Here is a 25653-nt window from a genome sequence, read left to right on the forward strand (position 1 = left end):
CTTAGCAGTAAAATGCCATTTAAATTCCAAGTTAAGGTATATATACCTAGATTTAAGTTTAAATCCAGGCTGTTGGAGTCTTCTGTGCAACAAAACTGAAATGTAAGACAAAGTTAATTTGCAAGAATGCTAATTTATTTAAATGTCTGTTTAGAATATATTCTTTTCTGTGAACCTCAGCAATACAGGTTTCCAAATCACTGGCCATCTAGCTTTCTGCAGGTAGGACTTCTTGGTGTTGAAGTGTATTTTTTTATATATTAAAAAAATGCATTTGTGTGTGTGTGTGAGAGAGAGAGAGAAAGAGAGAGAGAGAGAAAGGGGAGGGGGTTCCAATTTCTTCCAGATATAGTAGGGCTACCTTTCATGTTCCCATGTGTGAAGGAGATAAGCTAGCCTGGCATGACTACATACATTTTGTCCCACCTGTCCTACTTTAAGATCTTGCTGTGGCATCCAGAAATCATTGGCTTCATGGTTTGCAGCAGGATTGGTCATTACCCATAGGTACCAGGTTCTCATGCTGCAAAGATTCCAACTAATCCTGTAGAGAAAATGGAAGAGTTTTCTGGAATGGCAAAATGATCCAGATCTCCTGTTACAAGACAAGCTGGACAATCTACAAATAAACTTAATTACTCTGCCAAATTTTGCCTCCAGTTCTGCCCATCACATTGTAGGACTCCTTCCCTACTTCTTCCTATACCGACAGATATTAATTTCTGTTTTTCCTATGACCATAAGACAGTCCTTTTTAAAAAGTATTTCTTCCAGTCGTAGTAAAAAATAAACCTCAACGTTTTTCTTTTTCTTCTTTCCAACTGCATCTTGATTTTCTTACTCTTTCTTTGCCAGTTTATCAGTTTTATGTAGATTCTACCTTGACTGAACTGTTGAAACAGAGGTGGAGGCTTGGTTTTCCATAAGGTTATTCCCCGTTCTAGGTGGTTTATTTTAAATGTGAGTCTGCATTGACCTCAAGGCCAGTGAACCACCTTTAAAAAGGAATGACTTAATTTTAGCATCATTTAGAAATCTTCATTTGGTGTACAGCTTTTGTTATGGACATTATCCTCCATTTCCTTCACAGACAATTGGCTCTTCTACTCATGGACACACTCATATTTTCTCTTCTTCAGCATTGAAAATAACTTGTAATTCAGATAGCCAATCTGGTGCCCTTCAAATGTTTTGTGCCATGACTCCCATAATCCCAGACCATTGGTTGTACTGGCTGGGGCTTATGGGAGATGTAGTCCAAAATATCTGGAGGGAACCAGGTTCCCTGTCCCTGTGATCTAAGCTGTAGGGTCTGATTATTTTAGCATGAGTGTCAGATAGTTCATTTCAGCTTAAATTTTGCCTTATATACCTTGTTTCACTTAGCAGGGTGCCAGGGTTAGAATGCTAAGAAATGGGAAATCCCAGTTCACATTGCTGATCAGGTATGATACTCATTGGGTTATTATAGGGAAGTCACTCTCTCTAGGGCAGGCACCAGCACCCAATGTCCTTGGGTAGTGCCCAAATAGGGCCCACTGATAATGCTAGGCCACTGGGTCTGAGAGCTGCCCACCATTTATATTCCCACAATGTCTCAGAGTAATGTCTCGGCATTGTGGGAAATCAAAATGGCAGATGGCTCCTAGCCATTTGGCACATATTGCAGTGCCACTGTCCGTGGCTGGCGCCATCAGATAGTGCTGCTTTTGGGGAGTCCAAGTGATGGAGGAGGAGGTCCACCAGAGGACACTTTCCTGGGGTTGCTCAAACCTGGAGCCAGCCTTTTCTCCCGCTCCACATGCTTTAAGTCACAGGGTTGTGAAACTAGATGCTGCTCTCAGTGGCTCAGAGTAAAAGCAGGATATAAATGTAATAATAGTTTAAATCAGTAACCTTCCTCCTTTTCAGCCCTGGGATACACCTTTAGCCAAAATATGTATTTATTGCATTTATACCCCACTTCCCCCCCCCCCCAAGGAACCCAAGGCAGCATACATAATAATCTTCCTCTCCACTTTATCCTCAACAACAACCCTGTCAGGTGGGTTGGGCTGAGAGTCTATGACTGGCCCAAAGTCACCCAGTGGGCTTCCATGGCTGAGTGGGGACTAGAACTTGGTTTGGCCAACTCCCAGTCTAACACTCTAGCCGCTACACCACACTGGCTCTCAAAACACACAACTGGCACATGTTAAGTAATTTCAGACACTGGACATATTTATTTCAAGTATTCTTTGCTCTGCTCTTAACCCCAAAAAAGGGTTCCCAGGTCGGCTTAGATATCAGTTAAAACCAAAACAAGTCTCTCCGTCATCCCCTGCCTTAGATGGCAATATGTACTACCCCACTTCAAAATGTAGAAAGCCAGCCCTGCTGCATTTTGGGCAGCCCTCCTGATCATTTTATTACATTTTTATACTGCCCAATAGCCAAGGCTCTCTGAGCAGTTCACAATTAAAACCATAAAGTATGTGGACTTTAATTGTGGACAGCATATCTAAGTGCAGTGGTCATGTGACTGTTGCAATCCAACTTTGGTGAGGCTGCTGAGAACCAGTAGTGGGTCCCAACCCACAAGTTGAAGGTTAACCTGTTAGATGAGCATTGTAAGGCTCTATCCTGCTGCATCAAACTTAAGGGGAGACATGATAGAGGTGTACAAAATTCTGCATGGTGTGGAGAATGTGGATAGGAAGACATTTTCCTTCCTCTCTCAAAATACTAGAACCCAGTGGGGTCATCCCATGAAGCCGATTGGTGGGAGATCCAGGACAAATAAAAGGAAGGACTTCTTCACACAATGCATAGTTAAATTATGGAATTTGCTACCACAAGGTGGAGTGATGGCCACCCATTTGGGTGGCTTTAAAAGGTGGGTGGATAAATTCCTGGAGAAGAAGGCTGTTAATGGCTACTAGCCCTGATGATTGTGTGCTACCTCCAGTATTCGAGGCAGTAAACCTGTGTGCACGAGTTGCTGGGGAACATGGGTGGGAGGGTGCTGTTGCACTGTGTCCTGCTTTGTTGGTCCCTGGTTGACAACTGGTTGGCCACTGTGTGAACAGAGTGCTGGACTAGATGGACCCTCGGTCTGATCCAGCAGGGCTCTTCTTATGTTCTTATCATGAAAGCAGAACCCAGTTGATTCAGTTCACAAGCACATTGTGGAGGCTGGTGGCTCCAGTGTCAGTGAGGATGACAAAGAGAGTTTGATCAACTTTAGGCTAGCAGCACCAGCAGGATTTTATTTATTTATTTATTTATTTATTACATTTATATACCGCCCCATAGCCAAAGCTCTCTGGGCGGTTTACAACAGTTAAAAATGGTAAACATTAAAAAGTATACAAAATTTAAAAACCATCAGAAACATAAATCTGGGGTCCATTAAAAACAAACATTGTTAAATGCTGTTAAAATGCCTGGGAGAAGAGAAAAGTCTTGACCTGGCACCAAAAAGATAACAATGTTGGTGCCAGGCGAGCCTCATCAGGGAGATCATTCCACAGTCGGGGGGCCACCACCGAGAAGGCCCTCTCCCTTGTTGCCATCCTCTGAGCTTCCCTCGGACGGACTAGGCACTTGGAGGAGGACCTTAGATTTTGAGCGCAGTGTACAGATAGGTTCAAGTCAGGAGAGGCGTTCCATCAGGTATTGTGGTCCCAAGCCATGTAGGGCTTTATAGGTTAAAACCAGCACCTTGAATTGGGCTCAGAAACGTATAGGAAATATGAGTAACGAGTCAAGAGATGAGATCCCCCTGACACAGATGCCTGACCTTGTGTCATGGCCTTTCTCCTGGCTTGCCTCAAGCCACCCAAACCAGCCTCTGAACTAGGGTGGCCACTTATGAATTGGCAAAAAAGAGGAAATGCATCTCCAAAAGAGTGGACAAAAGAGGACAGCTTTTCCTAATGAAGAGCAGCTAGCTTGATGCATGAAAAGCATTTAGTCACCTAATAAGCAATCAACAGCACCTTCAGACTTTCCCTTCTTTTTCTGTGGCACTTTTTAATAGCCTTCCCCAAATTGGTGGTCACCAGATATCTGGTGACATCACTAGCCAGCCAGGGCTGATGGACATTGTAGTCCAACACATTTGGAGAGTGCTAGGTTGGGAAAAGCTGATCAATAACTAAATCATACAAAGACTGACGAGCTCTATGGGAATTTTAACAGTTAAATACAGTATGTGTAATGCAAAGAATGATACAGCAGAATCACAAGGCTTCTATGCAGATAGTTATGATCAGATCACTTCATGTGTATTAGATGGAGAAAAAACAAGGATTCTAGCCATGTTGAGGTGTTGATTTTTAGCCAATACCAACTTATTAAACACCTTTCAGAGAAGGAGCAGTCCTAGTCTATTACACCAGAAACAACAAAGAGTTTTGTGGCACTGTAAAGGCTAGCAAATTTATAATAACATTAGCTTTCGTGGACTAGATGAAAGTGGATCCTAACACTCAAAAGCATCTGCCATAAAAACTCTTGTTAGTCTTTAAGGTATCCCAAGACTATTTTGTTGTTTATATTTGACAGGTGGCTGTTACAGAATATATATATATATATATATATATATATATATATATATATATATATATATATATATATATATATATATATATATATATATATATATATATATGCACATTGACACGAGTTATACAAATAGACACGTGTCAGTCCCTTCAGAAGACCGCTCGGAACTTTGATCCCGCATTGCTCCATCACCCTCTCGGGGACCTCCCGTTTCTTCCTCTTCAACGATCCGAAGCATCTCCAGCCAATCAGAACCAAAAGGCGCGACAACCAATAGCGTACGATACCAAGTTGCTCCGGCCTGCCTCTGTGGTAAACAAAATCAGGGGTGGCGGCTCGTGCTTGAGCGACAGTCGTTCACCACCAATCAGTCAGGAGTAGATGCAGCTACCTGGCCAATGGGGGAAAGTGGGGAGTGGGGCGCGCGCCAAACTAGACACAGCGGCGGCGCGCGCGTCCCATCTCCCTCTCGGGAGGAGCATCATCCGTCGAAAGGAGGCGTGGTCTACTAGGGGGATGATGTGCCAGCGAGGCGTGGACAAACGCGTGGAGGCGGGGCTTCGTCGGAGCAAGAGCTGCTGCTGCTGCTGTCGCAGTACGAGATGAGCTGCGGAAGGGGCAACGTGGGGTGCAGACGGGGTTGCCCGGCAGCGGCGGGGAAGCACCAGGACAGATGCAACCTGGCAACGGCGCCCTCTCCCCACGCTCGCTTCACAGCGCGCTAGGGCAGGGTTGTAATTGCATTTGATGAGCCTGGGGCACTTAGGAGGAGGAGGAGGAACCCCCCCCCCTTTAATGCCTTGCCGGGCAGCGAGAGAGGCTCTGAAGAGGCTCGCTTCCCCCTGGAGAGTTCGCCTGATAGCAACCTTTTCTCCCCATTAAATGGGCACTTAGATCCGTTTGGCAGTAAGCAGCGAGAAAAGACAGAGACATCCTTCGCTTTTCCCACCCTTTCGATGCATATGCAGACAATAGCAAGACCAGAGAGCCGACTGCCTGCGATTTCAGTTTCCTGAGAGAGAGAGAGGGAAGGAAAGAGATCGAGGATGGAAGCCCAGAGAACTAGCAGCCCAGCTAAATAATGGAATTTATGTGTGATGCCCAGCTTATAGCTGCATTCTTCTAGTCTTCTCTCCATGCATTTCTTTATTTTAAAGAGGCAGCTTGATTATTACCTTATGGGCAAAGAAGAAAAAGTTGTGAATCGTTTCTTCTCTGGGGAGGAGGAGGAGCCACGAAAGTCGGGATGAAATTTACCAGATGGTTGTAAAACGGGAATAACGCAACGATCTATTTGGGTGGGTGGTTTTTTTTTTTTAAAAAAAAATAACAATAATTACCCTGGATTGGATTTCTCTGCTTGCAACAAGCCTCCCTCGAGTCCAAAAGGCGATTTCTGGGAAGCCCAGAGAGGAACCACAAGGCTGTTAGCTAGAGAGCAGCCTGGTGATAGTTTGCGGTGTGCCCTGCCTTCCCCTCCCCATCCAATCCCTCCCCTGGCTGTGTGGATCCTCCCCTTCTAGAGGGGGAGGCGGTGAATGCCTGGCTTTTCCCTAAACAGCCGAACGATTATTACCAGAAGAACCCGATCTGGGAAGCCTCGAGGATGCGGCTTGCAACAGACGCGAGCTGATAGTGAGCCCGGGAAGAGAGAGACCGGGCTGAAGTGGATGGAGAGAGGCGGAGGCGGCCGATTACGATGAGAGTGGCGGCGGAGGGCTGCAGGCAACGCCGTGGTGGTCGGGGCACACGAGCCGGCGGCGGAGGCTGCATGCAACCGCCCCCCTCGTGCTGAGCGGGCAAGCGCCTGGCCCCTTCCTGCAGAAATGCTGCATCATGGATGGACCCATCGCCCGTCCGGATCTGCCCCTGAAGCAGCCTGAGAACAGCACCCCTGGTGCCTACTAGCAGCAGCGGTACGCAAGGAGCGAGTAAGGCGTGGACGGAGTAAAAAGAAAGAAAAGACACCCACCGACCCACCCCTCCTTCTTCCTTTCTTTCTTTCTGTCTGGCCCGCGCTGCCCCATCTGCCGTCTCAGTCAGGACCCCCAAGGAGGCAGCGAAGATGTCTGGGCTGTAGACTCCGCTTCAAACGCGCGCGCCTGTGTGTGTGTGTGCGTGCGTGTGTGCAAAGGGGCAGGAAGGAAGAGGAGGCGGATTCTTCTGCTGTCGCTGCTGCTTTTCCTCCTTCCTCCTCCGAGCATCTCGTCCGACGACTCAACTTCTTGCCCAGCTGGCGGAGCAGCTGCTGCTCGGCTGCCGAGAACTTCTTCCAAAGGGCAGCAGAGGCTGGGGCAGGCGTGCAGAGAATCCCATCCAGGTGGCCTGCCTACGCGCGTGTATGACCGGTACCCGGCTAAACGGAGACACGTGTCGCCTTCCAAGGGAAGCCCAGTTTAAATCCTAACCTGGGGAGAAGCGCCAATTATCTATAGCAACTCTATAATGCAGATTTAAAAAAACTCCCGAGTTTTTGGTTTCCTTCCTTTCCTGGATCTACTTTAAAAGGCCGGGCACACGTTTTCCGATCTCTTCCCGCGTGCGCTCGGGTTCTCGCTGCAGCCAAGAGCGGCTCCCAGTCCTCCTCGCCTACTGACCCGGCGCAGGGTGCTCGGGTCGCCGCCCGAGTCTTGCCCGCGTTGCTGCTGCCGCCGCCGCCGCCGCCGCCGCCTTCTCCCTCCAAGCCGGGTCTGGCCGCTTCGATCCGGGGTGGCGCCGCCGTGGTGGTCGTCGCCGCCGGAGGGTGCCCCCCTGCCGCCGGGCCTTGCGGTGCGCCCATGCTGCTGCTGCGGAAGCTGCCGGGCATGCCGGGCTGGCCGCCGTCGTCGGCGCTGGGTCTGCGGCTGCCGCAGAAGTTCCTCTTCCTGCTCTTCCTCTCGGGCCTGCTCACGCTCTGCTTCGGGGCCCTCTTCTTGCTGCCCGACTCTTCCCGCTTCAAGCGCCTCTTCTTGCCCCGCCGAGGAGTCACCGGCGACCCCGACGTGCCCCGCAGCCCGCCGCCCACTCCGGGGGCCGACGCCGGCCGACGCCATGCCGCCCCCAGCCCGCCCAACGCCGCCGCCGCCGCCCCGCTGCCGCCGCGTCGCCTCAGGGACCCCAAACTCCCACCCGTGGCGATAGCAGCCGGCGCCACTTCCCCCAAACGGGACCGCCACAGTCCCCGCCAGCCGCCGCCGCCGCCGCCGCAGCAACAGGGGCCGCCCGGCGCGGGAACGGGCGCCGACACCGCGGCCCCCCAGAGGCAGACTCGAGCCCCGTTCCGCTTCGACTATGAGGGGTTCCGTCACAACCTCCGACACCCGGTGCTGGGCAGGAGGAAAGGTGGGACCGAGGACCCCGAGAACCGAGCCCGACGGCTGAAGATCAAGGAGGTGAGTGATGGACGGAGGAGGAGGCGCCCGCTCAGGCCGCCCCCCTGCCCTGCTCCCCGGTACACTTTCCCCCCCTCCCCATCCTTCCCTCTCTTCCTATGCCGCCTTTTAATCCTCTACTCAGGTTTTACTTCCTTCACTCTTTCCCTCAGTACTTCATTCCCAGGAATGGTCGTCATAATTGTAAAAGGGGGCTTACATGTGAGGAGACAAGTCCCTGCCCTCAGGAGCATACAATCTAAAACTCGCCCTAGAAAGAGGGCTGATACATGGTTAAGCACTTCTGACTCCTGTAGAGGTGATTGGTAACAAACAAACAAACAAAAAGTGCGCTCTGCCTACGTTCAGAGGTATGCTTTTCCACATAGGTTGGCCACTGGCTCAAATTTAGTTCTCCTTGCACTTCTTCTTCAGCTCTTTTCTCCCTCCCTGTGGTTATTTTTCCACACCTCCCCTCTATTCCCCCCCTCCCCCGCGCACACTTTTGAATACATTCAGAATTAATCTCGAATAATTACTAGTTCTGTACTGGCAAGTGCTTAGATGGATTAGAGTTCCTCTCTTCGTCTTATGAGCATGTGTAGAAAGGGTGAGAATCACCGCTGGAGTGAAGCACATAACTTTGGCCCGCTTCACATGTTATGATTTGAACAGGCACTGCGTTACTGGACCTGTCTTGTGTTCCAGCTTAAAGCAGTAACCTTTGAAGTGGGGACAAGTCTTGTTTTTCAGCCACAGAAATTTGCATTGGAGAGCTGGGGATAATTGCAGTTCTCTGTGGTGGTGAGTTTCTGTGGTGTACATGACGGTTAATAACACATCACACATCGAAGATTACAAGTTCTAGTGGGTGTGCAACATGAGGTCGTAATGCGTAATTGTTAAAATTGTGAAGTGCCTCGTAAAAGGCCTTTAAGCTAAGCAATAAAGAACTAGCGCCCTTTCTCAGGTATTCTACCTGCTTTTATTTTCCAGTTTGCACCCTCATATTTCCGTAAGTTATGCCTTTCACCCCATTACTTCTGCAAGCTTTGATTACCTACCCATTCAACCTCCAGTTGCCCACTCACCTTTTCCGCATTTGTTCCCTTGCATTCCTACTTCACTGTCAGCATTTCTTGCCTGCTTTCTTTATTCCTCTCACTCACATCCTATTCAGCATTCCAACCTCTTCATGCGTCCACTTATACCCACTCTTTTTACTTTCTGATTTACCTTCCATTTTTGCTCTCATTTTTGCAAGGACTTTCCCTATGACTCCTTCATGTCTTTTATGTTTGCCTCTTCAAGCTCCCTAATAGCTCCCCAACTGCCAAATGATTTGGGCTATAATACCCATCAGCCCCAGCTAATATGGCCAATGGCCAGTGATTATGGGAGTTGTAGATCAAAACATCTGGAGGGCGCCAGGTTGAGGAAGGCTGTTACAGCTGATCCTATGAATCCTACTCAGAAGTAGGTCCCACTGATTTCTCTGGGACTTGCTCTTAAGTAAGTGTGCATAGGACTGGAGCCAAGCAGTACAAGTTTTGGTGACCCGCCCAGAGAGCTTCGGCTATTGGGCGGTATAAAAATGTAATAAATAAATAAAATAAATATATGCATGCTTATTTGGAAATAAAGACCACTGTATTTAATGAAGCTTTCTCCCTTGTTAGTCTGATTAGGATTGCAGCTTGGGTTTCTTTCTCTACTTTCAAGGAAATGGCTGCAGTAGTTTACCATTGTTGTGGCATATGTGTGAAGAAGCAAGTGTGGATTGGATTCCTGATGTGTAGGTGAGGCAATCTCCCACTCCACATATTTGACTATTGGACAGTATAGAAATGCAGTAAATAAATATGTTACAATATACATGGCGTTGGATCCAGATTTATTCATACTTAGAATAGACCCATTGAAATCAATGGGACTTGTTAGTCATGACTAAATGAATCCAATCCATGTTATAATGTATCTGACGGTGGTGTCAGGTAGGGTGACCATATGAAAAAGAGGACAGGGCTCCTGTATCTTTAACAGTTGTCTAAAAAAGGGAATTTCAGCAGGTGTCATTTGTATGCATGCAGCACCGGGTGAAATTCCCTCTTCATCACAACAGTTAAAGCTGCAGGAGCTATACTAGAGTGACCAGATACAAAAGAGGGCAGGGCTCCTTCAGCTTTAACTGTTATGATGAAGAGGGAATTTCTCCCAAGTGCTGCCTGCATACAAATGACACCTGCTGAAATTCCCTTTTCTATGCAACTGTTAAAGATGCAGGAGCCCTGTCCTCCTTTTCATATGATCACCCTACATCAGGTATACTTAAATGCACTCATTCTTTCAGGTTTGGATTGTTTTGTGCGCCTGCCCTCTTTCAACACCTCTCATGCTGTATTGATTTCTGCCTCATTCATCCCTTCTTGCTTTTCGTTCGTGATCTTCCTTAATAATTCTGTTCATTCTTGAAACCTTCCTGACCTTGACACCTGTCATTTTTGTATTCTCTCATGCTTTCTTGTGTACAAATAATAGCTTTTCAGAGACTTAAAGGTGATGTGATAGAGGCGCTTCATGTTTTCTCTCCACTACTTGCCTTTGGTGAAATAGGTCCTGCTGGTTTTTGAAGCAGAGACTAGAAAACCTGTTTGACCATTAATTGCTTTTCCATATAGAGCAGATATGAAAGAATTCTAATAAGTTGTTAATTAATTTATTTTTTATTTATTTACAATATTTATATACTGCTCTGGAGAAGTATATAAATATTGTAAATAAATAAATTAAAAATAAATTAAAATGGATGCATCTGATGGGTGGCAAAACCCAACCATCAGATGTTCTGAAAAGAAGATCTCAGTTTGGCACATGTCAACTCCACCACAAAAGTTGCCATTTCTGGCCATAGCAATCTGTGATACCCAGTGGCAACAGATGTGTATTGATGCCCATGGGAAGAACTGTGTATGGCCCAATAGGGCCTCCCTCCCTTTGTGTAGTATATTGGCACCAGGCATTTGAAGAAACAGGAGGAGAATGCTTGTGAAACAATAGTCCAGATTTCACCGTGTGTATGTTAGATTCTGAGCAATCTCTCTTGTCACTGTGGGTTTCACGCATTTAACTGAGAACAAAATTTGGCTCAGTGCCCACAGTGCACGCATAGAAGGTTGGTTGGCAGCTTTGAAAATGTTGCAGGGCAATTGGTGACCTAGATAACCAAAGAGCTATAGATTCATTGTAGCACTTAGGATCATTTGCCTATTTGGAAAAATCTCAGGTTGGCAATAGATGCTGATTCATAAACCACGTAGACCTAATGATGCAAGCCTTCATTTCATGGATCAGTTTCTCCATTAAACATCTTGGGTTGAACATAGAAGAAAGTCTAAATGTAGCAGGATAAAATAGAAGGAGAGAAATCATGATGGTAACCCACCTTCTTATTTATTTTTACCTACAATATAAAATATTACTTCTGATCCTGAGATTTTGATCAAGTCTTATAAACAAAACACTTACAATAATGATAGAATTCTATCCTCTTTGCCAGGCAACCAGACAAAACATCCCTCCACCCCGGGGTGCACATTTTCTTTATGGTCCCAGGCATGGCTGAGATTAGCTTTGCTTGCCTGCTGCACAGTTGTTAGTGGGGAATTGAAAGAGCCGTCCACGCCACGCCACCGCCTTGGTTTCTTGCACACTTGGGAATTAAGGTTCCCATTTGTATTGCTATGTTGCAAGCTTCCCTAGCCTAGAGCATGCTAGGACAAAAGTTTAACCATGGCACAATTTTAAACAAACATAAATAAGAGAATGTACCAGACCAGGGCCAGAGAAAGACCAGAGTTTAGGTCAGTAGCATTTGAACCTTGTAACCAAAGTCACATCTATATTTTCCCTGTCAGGGTTCCTTCTATGACCTGGACTCCCTGAGCAGCTCTTTAAGGATCTATGCTTCCTTATAAGTCTATTTATTTATTTATTTATTTATTTATTACATTTTTATACCGCCCAATAGCCGAAGCTCTCTGGGCGGTTCACAAAAATTAAAACCACAGTAAAACACCCAACAGGTTAAAACACAATTACGAAATACAGTATAAAAAGCGCAACCAGGATAAAACCACACAGCAAAGTTGATATAGGATTAAAATACAGAGTTAAAACAGTAAAATTTAAATTTAAGTTAAAATTAAGTGTTAAAATACTGAGTGAATAAAAAGGTCTTCAGCTGGCGACGAAAGGAGTACAGTGTAGGCGCCAGGCGGACCTCTCTGGGGAGCTCGTTCCACAACCGGGGTGCCACAGCGGAGAAAGCCCTCCTCCTAGTAGCCACCTGCCTCACTTCCTTTGGCAGGGGCTCACGGAGAAGGCCCCCTGTAGATGATCTTAAGGTCCGGGTAGGTACATATGGGAGGAGGCGTTCCTTCAGATAACCTGGCCCCAAGCCGTTTAGGGCTTTAAATGTTAATACCAGCACTTTGAATTGGGCCCGGACCTGGACTGGCAGCCAATGAAGTTGTAAAAGGACTGGCGTAATGTGATCTCGCCGGCCAGTCCCTGTTAATAACCTTCCCACCTTCCTCCTTTTTATCTTCCCCTTCCCAGTAACTGGAGTTTGGACTATGGGGTTTAGGCTGTAGACATGGGTGAGTAACTCTCCAGACACATGTAGCTTAACACAACAGTTTGCTAGTAAAGTAAAACAAGCACATTCCAATAAAGTTATTTAGTCAATAGACCTGAGTGATGCAAAAAAAGGAAATAAAAGTTGCAAAAACACAATTTCTTTACTCTAAGCTGCTTCTTTCTGCTCCTTCCATAAGCTCTGGTCTTTCTCTGGTCCTGGCTCTGGGCTGAATCTACACTACTGCTTTAAAGCACTATAAAACTGTTATAAAGCGCTTTAAAGCAATAGTGTAGATCCGGCCCTGGTCTGTCTTACTCTTTCCCTCTTCCTTCAGAACAGAAAATAAAGTTCCCATTTTGAGAAAATGAAACTGGAGAAATGAAACTACTCCTCTCAAGGATATGCTCCCACAACAGAAAACCCCAGGCCTCTAGCCTGAGTTTGTTAAATTGCCTCTGTAGGCCTCAAACTTTCACACCCCACCCCACCCACTATTTGTAGAACTTCTAAAGTACAACCATGTTTAATGTGTTTATATCCTCATGTGTTAAAAATGACCTGTACAAAATTACAGATTCAAAGGAATTAGCATCCTGGCATCAACTGTTACTCCACACCTAACTCTGAAGAGCACCTAACTCTGCTCTCTGTTCAGATATAACTTTGAATGCAGAGTTAATGGATAAATGGATTTTTCCGTTCTCTCTTTCCATCTGGCTCATTTAATTTCCCCCACCCCTGTGGATTAATATTGTTCTTTTCTACTTTTGGAAAACCTGCAACTGAGTTGTGTTCTACTCTGAGAACTGGAGATGCTCCTGCAGAGTTTGCATGTGGTCCTTTATTCAAGGGTGGTGGTGGTTAGCATTGGTTTCCTTTGTTGATGGCTGCAGAATACGAATCCGGCATTTCCCTGCTTTTACAAAGAGGGATTGGAGAGTATTCTAAGCTTTAATATAAATGGGATGGGGGGAAAGAGAAAACAAGCACGAATTTGTTTCTTCCAAGAGACTGTAGCATGGGAACACAGCAGAAATGAGCTAGATATTACAACAGGTTTGTGGCAGGTGTGACTTACAAAATACACATGGGTCTAAAGATTGAGTCACTCACTCTGCTTGTGTTCAGTTGCTTTTTCCACCCACCCTGCCTGGAGGGCAAACAAGTTCATCTGGATAGTTCAGCCTGATTGAGAAGCTGCAGTCCATTGCCACATAAACCTTTGGGAAGATTTCTAGTGGTGGGGAGAAAGATGCAGCTTCTGTTCACTGTGAAAGATTCATGTCCATTTGTTGCAAGTATCATTTAATTCAGCCTTGGGGAGAAAGGAATGGAACCAGAAGTGTGTGTAACACAAGTGGTGCGTCATCTGAATTGGCCTGAGGGTGCGTCCAGATGAGACTTTTATCGCCCTACCTCCCTGCCTCATTCAGAATTTTGCTGGGGGACCAAGACAATATAGTCTACCTCTTGTAACCCTCCCATGTTTTCCCATGGCTGCTTTTGTCTGTTGTTGCTGTTAGAGATGTGAAGGCCCGGAAAAAACCTAGAAAAAATCAGAAAAAAATCGGGGTGGGGTGGGGGTGGAGGTTCCCATTTTTTCCAAAGCATCTTTTGGTTTTTTCCAGAAAAATTGAAAAAAATGAAGAAACAACGGATTATGGGAGGTTTTATTTTAGCATGATGAATAAAATTTTTAAGACAAGGTGTTCAGATATTTACTTCTCCAAATGATTTCTAAAATCTGTACAGTATCAGATTATTACAATGTCTGTGCACCAAGGACAAGCAAGTCCTAGGTTGCAAACTGAGACTACAACTCTCATATGCAAGAGCAAGATGCATTTCTGCCTCTAGGGTGCACTGCCTTTGAAGCAGAGACTGAAACTAATAGTGATAGCTATAGGTCAGAAAATGAGTCTGATTAAGTTTCATGCATATTCATTGAATCTTGGTTCCCCTTTTTTTCTCAGTTCTTTTTATGGGAATGGGGGCTTATGGGAATGGAGGACTAGCAGAGACAGAAATAAGTTTCTTTGTTAATAATGTTGGTGGTTTCTTCTTCTGTTGTTATTTTTTTTTAATTGATTTTTTTTGCCTGCTCCTCATAAACTGGCAAAACCAAAGAGGTTCCTTCCAGTTCAGGAGCTTATAGCTCCATTTGTTACCAAAAAAAGTAAAATAGCAAATTAAATTGATAATAATTGTTTGAATACACAGTACTTTTAGTATACCAAATTAATAACTTTATGCTAAACCAACTTGGCATAATTACATTTTATGTTACTAAAGTAACAAAGTGACTTTCAATCTGTAAAAAGTGCTAATATTGCATTATTTCAATTTTTCTGAAAATTTCCATTTCCCCCCGAAAAAAAGCGGGGGGAAACAGTTTTTTTCCATGGCTTCAAAATTTCCAGAAATTCTACATCTCTAGTTACTGTTGCTGCTGCTGCAGAAAACCTGTTAAAAAAAAAGATGGAATAGCTGCACAGTACCTTAAAGCTCCATCTGGAGGCTTTAATATGACTTTTTTTTTCAACAGAATTTTGTGCCTTCATAGAATCATAGAATAGCAGAGTTGGAAGGGGGCCTACAAGGCCATCGAGTCCAACCCCCTGCTCAATGCAGGAATCCACCCTAAAGCATCCCTGACAGATGGTTGTCCAGCTGCCTCTTGAAGGCCTCTAGTGTGGGAGAGCCCACTACCTCCCTAGGTAACTGATTCCATTGTTGTACTGCTCTAACAGTCAGGAAGTTTTTCCTGATGTCCAGCTGGAATCTGGCTTCCTTTAACTTGTTTCCGCTATATCCTGGATACATTTATGCATGTACAACAGGCTAATCTATGGGTCTGTGAAATGTTATTTCCCATATTTTATATTCTGCTATTCTGGTTCTAAGCAGATCCTTGAGAAGCTTACAATTAAATCCAGTAAAACAGAGGTCCCCAACCCCCGGGCCATGGACCGGTTCCGGTCCGTGGCCTGTTAGGAACCGGGCTGCGCAGGTGAGCTGCTTTCACCCACCCACACCCACCTTGACCCCAGCGTACCTGGGCGCGGGGCACCATCTCACCTGCCCAGCCGAAGCGAAGCGAGGATGCTGGGGTGGGGGCGGCAGCTTTGGAATGGCGCACCCAGCCGGAAGCAGCTCTGGGAGAGCGACTTCCGGGTGCGCCGTTCCAAAGCCGCCCGCACGCCTCAGTGTCCTGGCTTTGTTTCGGCTGGGCGCCCACCCAGCTGAAGCAAAGCCAGCACGCTGGAGTGGGGGGGGGTGCTGATGTGGCTTCCCAAAACCATCCGCTCATGGAATGGTTGTCCATGGAAAAATTGTCTTCCACGAAATTGGTCCCTGGTGCCAAAAAGGTTGGGGACCGCTGCAGTAAAACACATTAGAGTGCACAGTATCCCAGTTCTAAGCAAATATCAAAACAGCACCAAAAGTTCGACACAGGTAAAAACAAGCGAATCAGCTGTTGGTCCCTAAAAGGACTTCTGAAGCAGAAAAGCAGCTGCCGTCTTTCTAAAGGATATGAGTGAGCAGCCTCTGTGAGTCAACCTGCTAACATATTCCAGAGAAAGGGCACCACTACTGAAAAGCCCTGTACTTGTATTTTCCAAGCTTTGGTCTGAACATACAGGGTGATACATTGGGGAGAAAACAAGAGTTGTGTTTGAATTCTCGATGGAGCCTTAACTTTCACATACTTTCTGTACTCAACTTTTGTGTAAGACATATACATCATTATAATGAATGATGAAGTTTGGTCTTCTAAAGGATCATCAGTCATGCATGTTAACTTCTGCATACCTTCTTTTCCCATTATTTCAGCTGTTGAACTAGGGAGGGAACTGTGCACAACAGGAAAAGAAGTTAGTTAAAGATAAAGCATTGGGGTTTCAACAATTGTAAGGACCAGAGGAAGGAAATGAACATCAGGGCAAAGACAAAATGTGTTAAAAGTTGCTGAAAAGGCTTTACAGGAAAGAGAAGGAAGCAGAGGTCTGTGTCAATATTTAAGTAAAATAACATACCTTGATTCATGTGTGTGATGCACTTTTAAGGAGTAGTTGAAAAGACACAGGGATTAGTGGGATGACTGGTCAAACTGCTGTGCGAGTTCTTTGTCAGGCTACAGAAGTACAAAGACGCTTTTGCCAGGAGATCTTACGCAATGAACTGGTTTGTGATTTTTTTACTTTCCGGAAAATTCCTGCAGGGAAGTATGAGAAGTGGAATAGAAGGGAGTGTAATAATTAATCCAGAACCTTTTTAGTTCAGAGTTAGTGGTGCTTCATACTTGAGGTGTAAACTTTAGAACAGCTTTCTGCAATCTGGTGCCCTCTAGATCTTGTGGACTATAAGTCCCACCAGCCCCAGTCAGCATGGGCAATGGTCAGGGATGGTGGGGACTGTAGCCCAAAACACCAGGTTGAGAAAATCTGCTGTAGGTGTGTATCATTAGCTGCTGCTTCCTTTTGGGTGTACATTTGGTGAGAAACTTGGGTTTGCTGCTGGATAGCGTGTGGGGCAGTCCTGCTATGCTCCTTGAGGTTAACAAGCCATACATTCATGTCTTGTGGGAGGGGGGTCTGGGTGATTGTTGGCACAATCACAATTTAGAGACTGTTGCCTCTGAGTTGTTACTCTCAGAGAATATCGTGCCTAGAGACACAAGGCATACCAGAGCTGATGGCTGAATGATTCATTTCACCCATCCAAAATGATTATTAAAGTTGTAATGGCATTGCTTATCTGGGATTAAAGAGAGAGACATTAAGAGCCCTTGATCTTGCCAAGGGTCATTGACTCAACTTGTCTCAACTCCTTGAGAATGTAAACAAACTGAATGTTGAAGTGTGTTTCAGCAGTGGTTATCCAAGAATAATTTATGGTAAGGTTGGCTAGCTCTAGCCTTAAAGGGTGACTTGCTCCCTGTGTACTAAGATTCCCCAAACAGACCCTCCTGAAATGATAGGTGGTTATAAGATCTAGGGCTTTCTCCATAGTGACACTCCTTTTTATAGCACCCGTTTTACAAAGGAGTCCACTTACCATAAACTGATGAAGGTGAGCCTTTGTGATGGTCAAGTGTGTTTTTCTCTTCCAGTGCCATATTGTATTTCCTTAGCCCCGATCCTTGCCTTTTGATTTTTGTGTTGGTTTACGTGCACCCCAGATGGGTTGGTGGTCCTCCAGATGTTGATGGACTACAGCTCCCATTGTCCTGACCATTGGCCATGCTGGCTAGGACTGATGGAGAGTGGAGTCCAGGAACATCTGGTAGGCCACCACTTCCGCACTACAGATTTATCCAGTATTTCTATCAATGACAAGCCAAAGAAGCTTATAAAATGTTTTATTTATTTATTTATTTATTTATTTATTTATTACATTTTTACACTGCCCAATAGCCGAAGCTCTCTGGGCAGTTTTATTGATGTTGTTGGTAGGACAAAGCATATAAAGCATTGGGAGCATCAAAAACAAATAATATTTAGCTTGGACACTAAATGCCTGTTGAACTTAAAAGGACTTCTGCCTTGTGAAAAGCAATGGATTCATTTGGATCTCTTAGGAGGATATGCCATAATCTAGGTTCTACTACAGAAGAGATCCTGTGACTAATATCCATCCACTGGCATTTTTTCAATAGGCATTTTATGATGAATTCCATTTTGTTTACAGTTTTATTGTTCTACAGCAATGTGAGGTGTACTTTTAAAAGAAATGAACCTGTTCATCATAAATAGCTTTCCTATGTGGCTGAGGAGTCCAAAGCTTAAGAAGAACCATGCTGGATGAGACCAAGGGTCCATCTAGTCCAGAACTCTATTCATACAGTGGCCAACCAGCTGTTGACCAGAGACCTACAAGCAGGACATGGTGCAATAGCACCCTTCCACCCATGTTCCTCAGCTTACTGCCTCTGATACTGGAGATAAAGCATGCTCATCAGGACTAGTAGCCATTGATAGCTTTCTTCTCCAAGAATTTATCCAACCTTCTTTTAAAGCCATCTAAATTGGTGACCATCTCTACATCTTGTAGCAAATTTCATAGTTTAACTATGCGCTGTGTGAAGAAGTCCTTCCTTTTATCTGTCCTGAATCTCTTACCAATCAGATTCATGGGATGACCTGTTTCTAGTATTGTGAGAGAGGGAGAAAAATGTCTCCCCCTCCACATTCTGCATACCATGGATGATTGTGATAAATCATACCATGGATGATTTATCTCCTCTTGCACTCCTTTTTTCCCAAGCTAAACAATCCTACCTGTTGTAATCTTCTATCACAGGGGAGTTTCTCCACTCCCTTGACCATTTGAGTTGTTCTTTACTCCGCTTTTTCCAGCTCTTCAATATCTTTTTTTAGGTGTGGTGACCAGAACTGTACACAGTATTCTGAGTGTGCTGGCAGCATAGATTTGTATAAAGGCAGTATGAAACTGGCAGTTTTAGATTCAATTCCTTTTCTAATAATGCCTTCTATACAGTGGCAGCACACTGGGTTGATATTTTCATCAAGCGGCCCACCAGGGTTCTCTTTCTTGTTAGGTCACCACCACCAGTTCAGCTCCCATCAGGATGTACTTGAAATTGGGGCTTTCTGCCCAACTTCAAAGCGTAATTTGTGCCACAGGTTTCTAGAGGCTGTCCCTGTGAGAATAAGATGTTTTTCCTCCTATTCTTTTGAGCGAGAATATAACTAGTATACGTTTACTCTGGAGATCTTTTGCACTTTTCAAAATAACAGTTTTTCAATGTTGATGTGGGGAGGAGAAGAGTATAGCAACAGAAGAGGATGTGGAGCGTCCATGTACATGTCCTATTAAGCTGCAGGGTTTACCTTCTTTAAAATGTAAAGTCTGCTAAATCAGGGGCTTGCACTTTCTCAAATAAAGTCCTTTTGGTTTCCTCATCTTTCAGAGCCTCTTGATTCCTATTAAAGTTGGGAAGATAAGGGGTTTACAGCTGGTATGCTAAGGCAGTGGTTGCTGAACCTTCTGCCTTCAGGGAACTTTCTCAATGTCAATCTATCTGTCAAAAAACCTCAAAGCATCTGCCAGCATACTGCGGAGGATTCTGGGACATGTTCTCTCCGTTCATGCAGGGCCCTGGTTAGTTCTCTTGGGCCCTGCACCATTGCTCCACATGAAGAGTGTGAGATCTAAAGCATGCCTCATTTTCCCCCCTTCAGCTTCACATTGCAGAGCAAGAGTGGAAGAAATAATAATAATAATAATAATAATAATTAATAATAATGATTTCTTACCTGCCTCTCCATTTTGATCGAGGTGGGGAGCAACAGTAAATATAAAATACATAAAACTGAATTAAGAACATAACACACATTGTTAAAACTTCCAACAACTAAAAAAAAAAAGCCAATTAGACTAAATAACCTAGCAGACCACCCAGGCGACATTTACGATCTTCAGAAGAGACCCTCATCATCATCCCGACACGAAAAGAATGTCACCATGAAGAACCTCGACGGCAGGCCTTCTCTGTAGCAGCACCCACCCTCTGGAAAAACCTCCGTCGTGCAGTTCAGGAGGCGGAAAATGTAATAACTTTTAAATGCCTCCTAAAAACATATTTTTTAAAACAAGCTTTCCCTGGACTGTAATTTATTCTGGTTTTATGTGGATTATAATCTGGATTTTATGATTTTAGTTGTAAATGCCCAGAGAGCTTAGGCTGTTGGGCAGTATAAATATGTAATAAGTAAATAAATAATTGCGGGAGGAAAAGCAGGCGTGCATCTGTTTGTGTGTGTAAGGCTCATCGTCAATTAATTTGTATGCCACTGGTAAAACCATGCTCAAAGTGGCTTACAGCAACATCAGAAAAAATACATAAAAGGCAGCAAATTTTCCAGATATTAACTGTTACAAGTAATAATAGGAAAAACATAATGCATCTCATCTAAAGCTAAATATTACCCAAGCCATAAAACTGAAAGAAGTCCCTATGCTGAACGTCTCTCAGCATCTTCAGTAGCAAAAGCAGCCTTTGTACCAGGAATCAATCGGGGCCGCACCTCCCAGGCACTGTGGAAATGCATCAGATGGAGCAATAGGGACCAAGTCTTGCAGGACTCACAGGTAGATGCTCTCTGGGAGCTCAGTTCTGGTACTGAAAACACCTGCTTGGGATGAGCATGTGTTCAAAGGTTCCCTGGTCCTTAATTCCAAGTGTACAGACCCCTTTCACTGAGCCAGCATTTTGCAGCAGGCTCTGGTTGGTGGAACTTGAGGTTCTAGTAGAAACCAAATTAGAGCCCTGGGTTTGATGTTTGCCTGCCTCTGCTGCATATATATGGTCAGTGCCCATCTTGAGAATTCCCTAGGATGAGCTATGTGTTATCTTTGCCAGCTGTTTGATGCTGGAATTCCTAACCTTCTTAGAGACAAGAAAGCAGTGAAACCAATTTAGAAGTAACTTGAATATGTTGGGTTTGGTTTTTGTTTTTAAAGCGCAAACAAACACTATATAATTCATCTCCTAAATTTGTCTCTAGAAGCTGCTGTCATATAATTGATCAGCAGTGCATAGTTCTGGGGAAAATCTAATTTTTAACAAGTGCCAAATACTAATGATTAATGTTCGAAAACTGACATCTGTGTATGAATGTAAAAATTACATGGTGGGATTCTATATTGATGTTTCCACTGAATTTTTCACATCAAATTCGCATGAGTTGCAAGTCAACATGATTGGCTTTCACCCCCTCCCTGATGTTGCCACCTCTGGAAAACACAGCCAGGGACCTGGAAAAATCAAGCTGTTTCGTTTCTGCCTCTTGTGTCACTGTAAGCAGCAATAAAGTTTTTGGGGTTTTTTGCAGTTGGAAAGGAGCTGACAGTTTTTCTGGTAATGGATGAGGCAGGAGAGGCGTTCATTGTGATGTCTTGTTGGCTTGGCAGGGTGGGTGGGATAGGGCGGGAGATTGAGAGACCAATAGGAAACCAAACAGTTGTGGTCCTTCCCCGTGTTTTGAGGCTGAGCCACAAGGATTGTGTTTGTGTATAAGCTAGGAATAAATATTTTTGTTTTTATTTTGATCCACGTCTTCTTTTGACTCGGTGGCCTCCACTTCTTCTAGTTGTCTAGTTATTTTATGAGTTGTTCTTGGGACTTCTGTTGAGGGGAGGGAAGCAGTTCTGGATAGCCGAATGACATGACTGGCACCAAAGGGCAACATGGTGGTTTGATGAAGCTTCAAAGACACCATATGCAGCCTTTCCCAATCTGGCGCCCTTCAGATGTGTTAGATTACAACTCACACCATCCACATCCTCTGGGCATGTTGGCTGAGGGTGTTGAGTCGGGGAAGGCTGCCATAATGGTCTTAGCTTTCCTTTTTAATCTTCTCCAGGTGATGCTAGGAGCCTTTGAAGCTGGTGCGATGTAGTAGTTAGGATGTTGGACTGGAGCTCAGGAGATCCATGTTCTAGTCCCCACGTACCCATGAAGCTCACTAGGTGACTTTGTGCCAGTCATTTCACATGATTGTAGTGAGGATAAAATGGGGAGAATGAGGACCATGTAAGCTGCTTTGGGTTCCTTGCAAAGGAAACATTGTGATGTATAAATGTAACAATATGCAATTAACTGCATATATGTGGTGGATTTGAGGATGCTTACTTCTGTTGATGATTGTAAATATGGACCAAGCAGGTGATCTGGATAAATGCAGTCCAATATAAATAAGGCCGTGTCTAAGTAGCCTGGGAGGTGAAACGTCTCGGGGAAACCTGGCATGGAGAATAGTGAAGGTGACTTTGAGTGACCACAGGTGCTTTGAAAGGTGAAATTTTTTAAAAAATTATATCTTGATTGGCTGAGTCATCTGGGTGGAGTACTCTTATGTGCTTCACCCATTCCACACTTTAAGTTTTAAACTGTAAGGAGAGACACTTCCCCTAAGGGACAACCCCCACCCCACTATCCTGACAATTGCAAGATGGCTCTTCAAATGCTACCAAATAACCAGGAAATTGTTTGTGACTGCTGCCTGTTGTCCACGGCCTTTGTCTTGGAAAGTTGCTGTGTGACTTCTGGAGGCCCACTGATTAATTAGATAACCAACAGCCCAGCCACTTCCCAGGTAGCGCAGGAAGTTGGTGCCCTGAATGCTCATGCTCCAACATAGTAGCTGAGTCTGTCTTGACGGAGAACTTAATATTAAGTTTGGTAGGGTAAGTTATCTTTACTATGCGTACTTCCAAAAGAGTAACCAAACAGCCCAGTGTATCACAACATTAGGTTTATCATAAGACTGGTACCATATTGGAGCCTGCCACCTACACACCCCTGTGTCAAATGGAGTATAAAAATGAAATTCTAGGGTATTGGTGGTTGGAGAAGAGGATAGAGAAGTTTTCTCTGCCTTGACCTCTGATGTCAGCCAATGCTGTGGACATGGGGGAAAGTTGAAAGGCATTTCAAAGGGGAGAACTGCATCACGGCTCCAATCAAAGCTGGTACCTCTGATCCACATCTGTGTTTCTTACAGATGTTAATCAGAGGGCACAGAGCAAAAACAAGCATGTAGTACTGTTCTAAGTGAGGAGTAAATTTTATAGGACAGCTTTTTGACAAAATAGAATTCCCTTTACTAAAATGTCACTGCTTAAAGGAGGTTTCACATATGTTTTTGCTACACAGGGTAATTGCTATGCAGGAAAAGGCATGCAATTTGTGAAGTGTGCATGAGGGTTTATTTTGCCATAAGTGCATGCGATGGATAGCTGCAGCGCACGTCTGCTTCCCGCATCCCCTGTACTTGTAGTGCCAGTTGCTCTCACTTGAACTTGTTTTCCCTCCAAATAAATATCCTGTCTCCAAATTTAAGCTTGCTCTTGTGCAGCTTTTTTGTTACTTCCTATTTTCTTATTTAGCTTAGACCATTTCTCCTGTGCTTTTCTCACAGACGTGGATCAGCTTACGGTGAATAACAGAGTTATAATGCAAGCAATGCACAGAGGAGGCCTGGCAGTGTAAACAGATACTTTTAAAGTCCTCCTCTCCTCCGTGCTGGGAAGCTTTTTTGCTGTGACACCGCTTCCAGCTTCATTTACTTTTGAGTCTGTCCAGAGATTAAGATTCCAGTCTGAATATCTTGAACCAAAATACTCTCCAAATTTCTTGTACCTGATCCCCAAATTCTCCAAATAACCTGTACCTGGAGGCAGTGTTCCATTGCGGCACACCAGTCTTTTAAGATGGGATTCTTAGGACTGGTTGGGAGGTCAGGGAGGGTTAAGCACAACTGCTGTGCTCCAGAGAGGTGAGCAAAGCCAGGTTGATTTCCTTCCTTCTTCCAGCCACCAGGCCTAGTAGGTAAGGTGTTCTACTTGCTGATGGGGATCAAGAAGAGGAGGTGGCAGAGGCAGGCAGGCAGTTGAAATCTCTGGTAGAGAGGCAGACCAGGTTGATTTCCTCCATTCTTCCAGCTAGTGGGCCCTTGCAGTTAAGATGATAATTTGCTTGGCAGTGTGGTTGAGTAACTTGTAAATTTGCTACACAACTTATATGGGGAATGAATGCCATTGGAATACTATGTAAGATTATACATTGTAGTTAGGACTCATCCTTTCTGTATCAGTCTAGGAGCTGACATACTGCAATGGTAAAGGAAGTCTTCACAACTAAGAATTGCTGAGGCACAAACTCACCACGTGGTCTTAGACAGCCACAGTTTTCTCAGCCCTTCTGCCTCTGCCTGCAATCTGGGGATAATGATACTGACCAACCTTATTGTAAGGATTACTGAAATAATGTAGGCAAAATGCTTGAACACTAAAATACTTTATAAATGCTGTTTATATTTTCTTCTTCTTCTTACGAGAGCCACATTTTGTTAGGAAGAGTTTGACATAAGTTGCCCCTAAATCTCATCCCCTTCCCCTCAAGATCTTTCTCCAATCTTTGTCCTTTTTCTGCCTCTGCAGCCTCTTCGGTTAAACTGTTACGATGGTTCTTGTTTTCTGGATTCGTTGTCTAGGGATTTCACCTATGTGGCATCCACAGCTCCTCTCAAGACTGCTGCCGTAATGAAGAATATTCCCTACTGTAACTTTGCAGAGACAAGTACTACTCCATTGTGTTGCTCAAGTCAACACTTGCTTGAGGGGAAGAAACAAGGGCGGTAGAATTTTAATGGACTACATTTGACCCAGAGGACTAAATGGTGAGAGCAGTTTCTGGACTACGTAGCTGCATTGTGGCTCACCTATTAGGGTCTCGTGACTTGCAAAGAAATAGGTCTTTGCAAGGGCCGGAGGGTATGGACACTTGGATTTCCTGCTTGCATAGAAAGTACATCTACATTTACTAAGCAATAGCTTTCCCATATAATACTGCTGACCTCCATAAGCTGAATGTCCCTGAAATACATAAAATTTGTGAAGAGAACAATTGGTGAAGTAGGCTATATTTTAACCTAAATGTTGTCAGTCTAGCTTCAGTAGAAATTCAAGGTGAGTATCTTCAGCACCACAGTCTCTCCATATTACACATCCATTATCCAAGGACTGCATAGAAAACCAGCTATTGGTCATAAGAAATGAATCCCAAATCCATTGGGAGTGTTAATGCTCCCTTGGCCCTTTCTCCTTTCTTGTTTTAATCCTTTTCTCTACTGTACTGATTGCAGATCTCTCTTGTATTTGAGATTTTCCTTTAACCTTGAGCACAGGATGCTGTAAGTTTGAATCTAAGCTGATGCCCTTTCCAAGGAAAGGACAGCAAAAGCCCAGCTACTTCTTGGAGCCGTTTGACGAGTTATGCAGAGGCAAACCCAGGCTTGCCACTGAGGCCATTGCTAGACCACGGGTTAGCGCGGTGCGAGGCCCGTGCTCATCCCTGTGTGTCCAGATGACGCATAGGGGATCCCAGCCTCAGCCAGGACTCGAGCCACCCTGGCACCGCGCTAACAGGAACCGCTTGTAGCGCGGTTCTTCCCGTCATCTGGACGCACAGGGGATCCCAGCCTCAGCCAGGACTCAAGCCACCCTGGCACCGCGCTAATAGGAACCGCTTGTAGCGCGGTTCTTCCCGCGGTCCCAGCCTCAGGTCGGGCTGAGGCCGGGACCGCTCCA

The 25653-nt window shown here is 44.9% G+C and overlaps 2 protein-coding genes across 2 annotated transcripts in view; both read left to right on the plus strand.

Annotated features, from left to right (window-relative positions):
* LDLRAP1 (low density lipoprotein receptor adaptor protein 1) overlaps window positions 1-25653 on the plus strand; it is a 169665-nt gene that overhangs the window by 120479 nt on the left and 23533 nt on the right. The gene's annotated exons all lie outside the window — the stretch shown is intronic.
* The window catches only part of MAN1C1 (mannosidase alpha class 1C member 1), a 166223-nt gene continuing 147815 nt past the window's right edge, over window positions 7246-25653 (plus strand). The window contains exon 1 of the mRNA XM_063140325.1: window positions 7246-7919. Coding sequence (XP_062996395.1) covers window positions 7326-7919 — 594 coding nt within the window. The 5' untranslated portion in view covers window positions 7246-7325. The remainder of the gene's footprint in view (window positions 7920-25653) is intronic.

The sequence above is a fragment of the Elgaria multicarinata genome, chromosome 13 (genome assembly GCF_023053635.1).
Source record: "Elgaria multicarinata webbii isolate HBS135686 ecotype San Diego chromosome 13, rElgMul1.1.pri, whole genome shotgun sequence".
In the NCBI taxonomy this organism is placed as follows: Eukaryota; Metazoa; Chordata; class Lepidosauria; order Squamata; family Anguidae; genus Elgaria; species Elgaria multicarinata.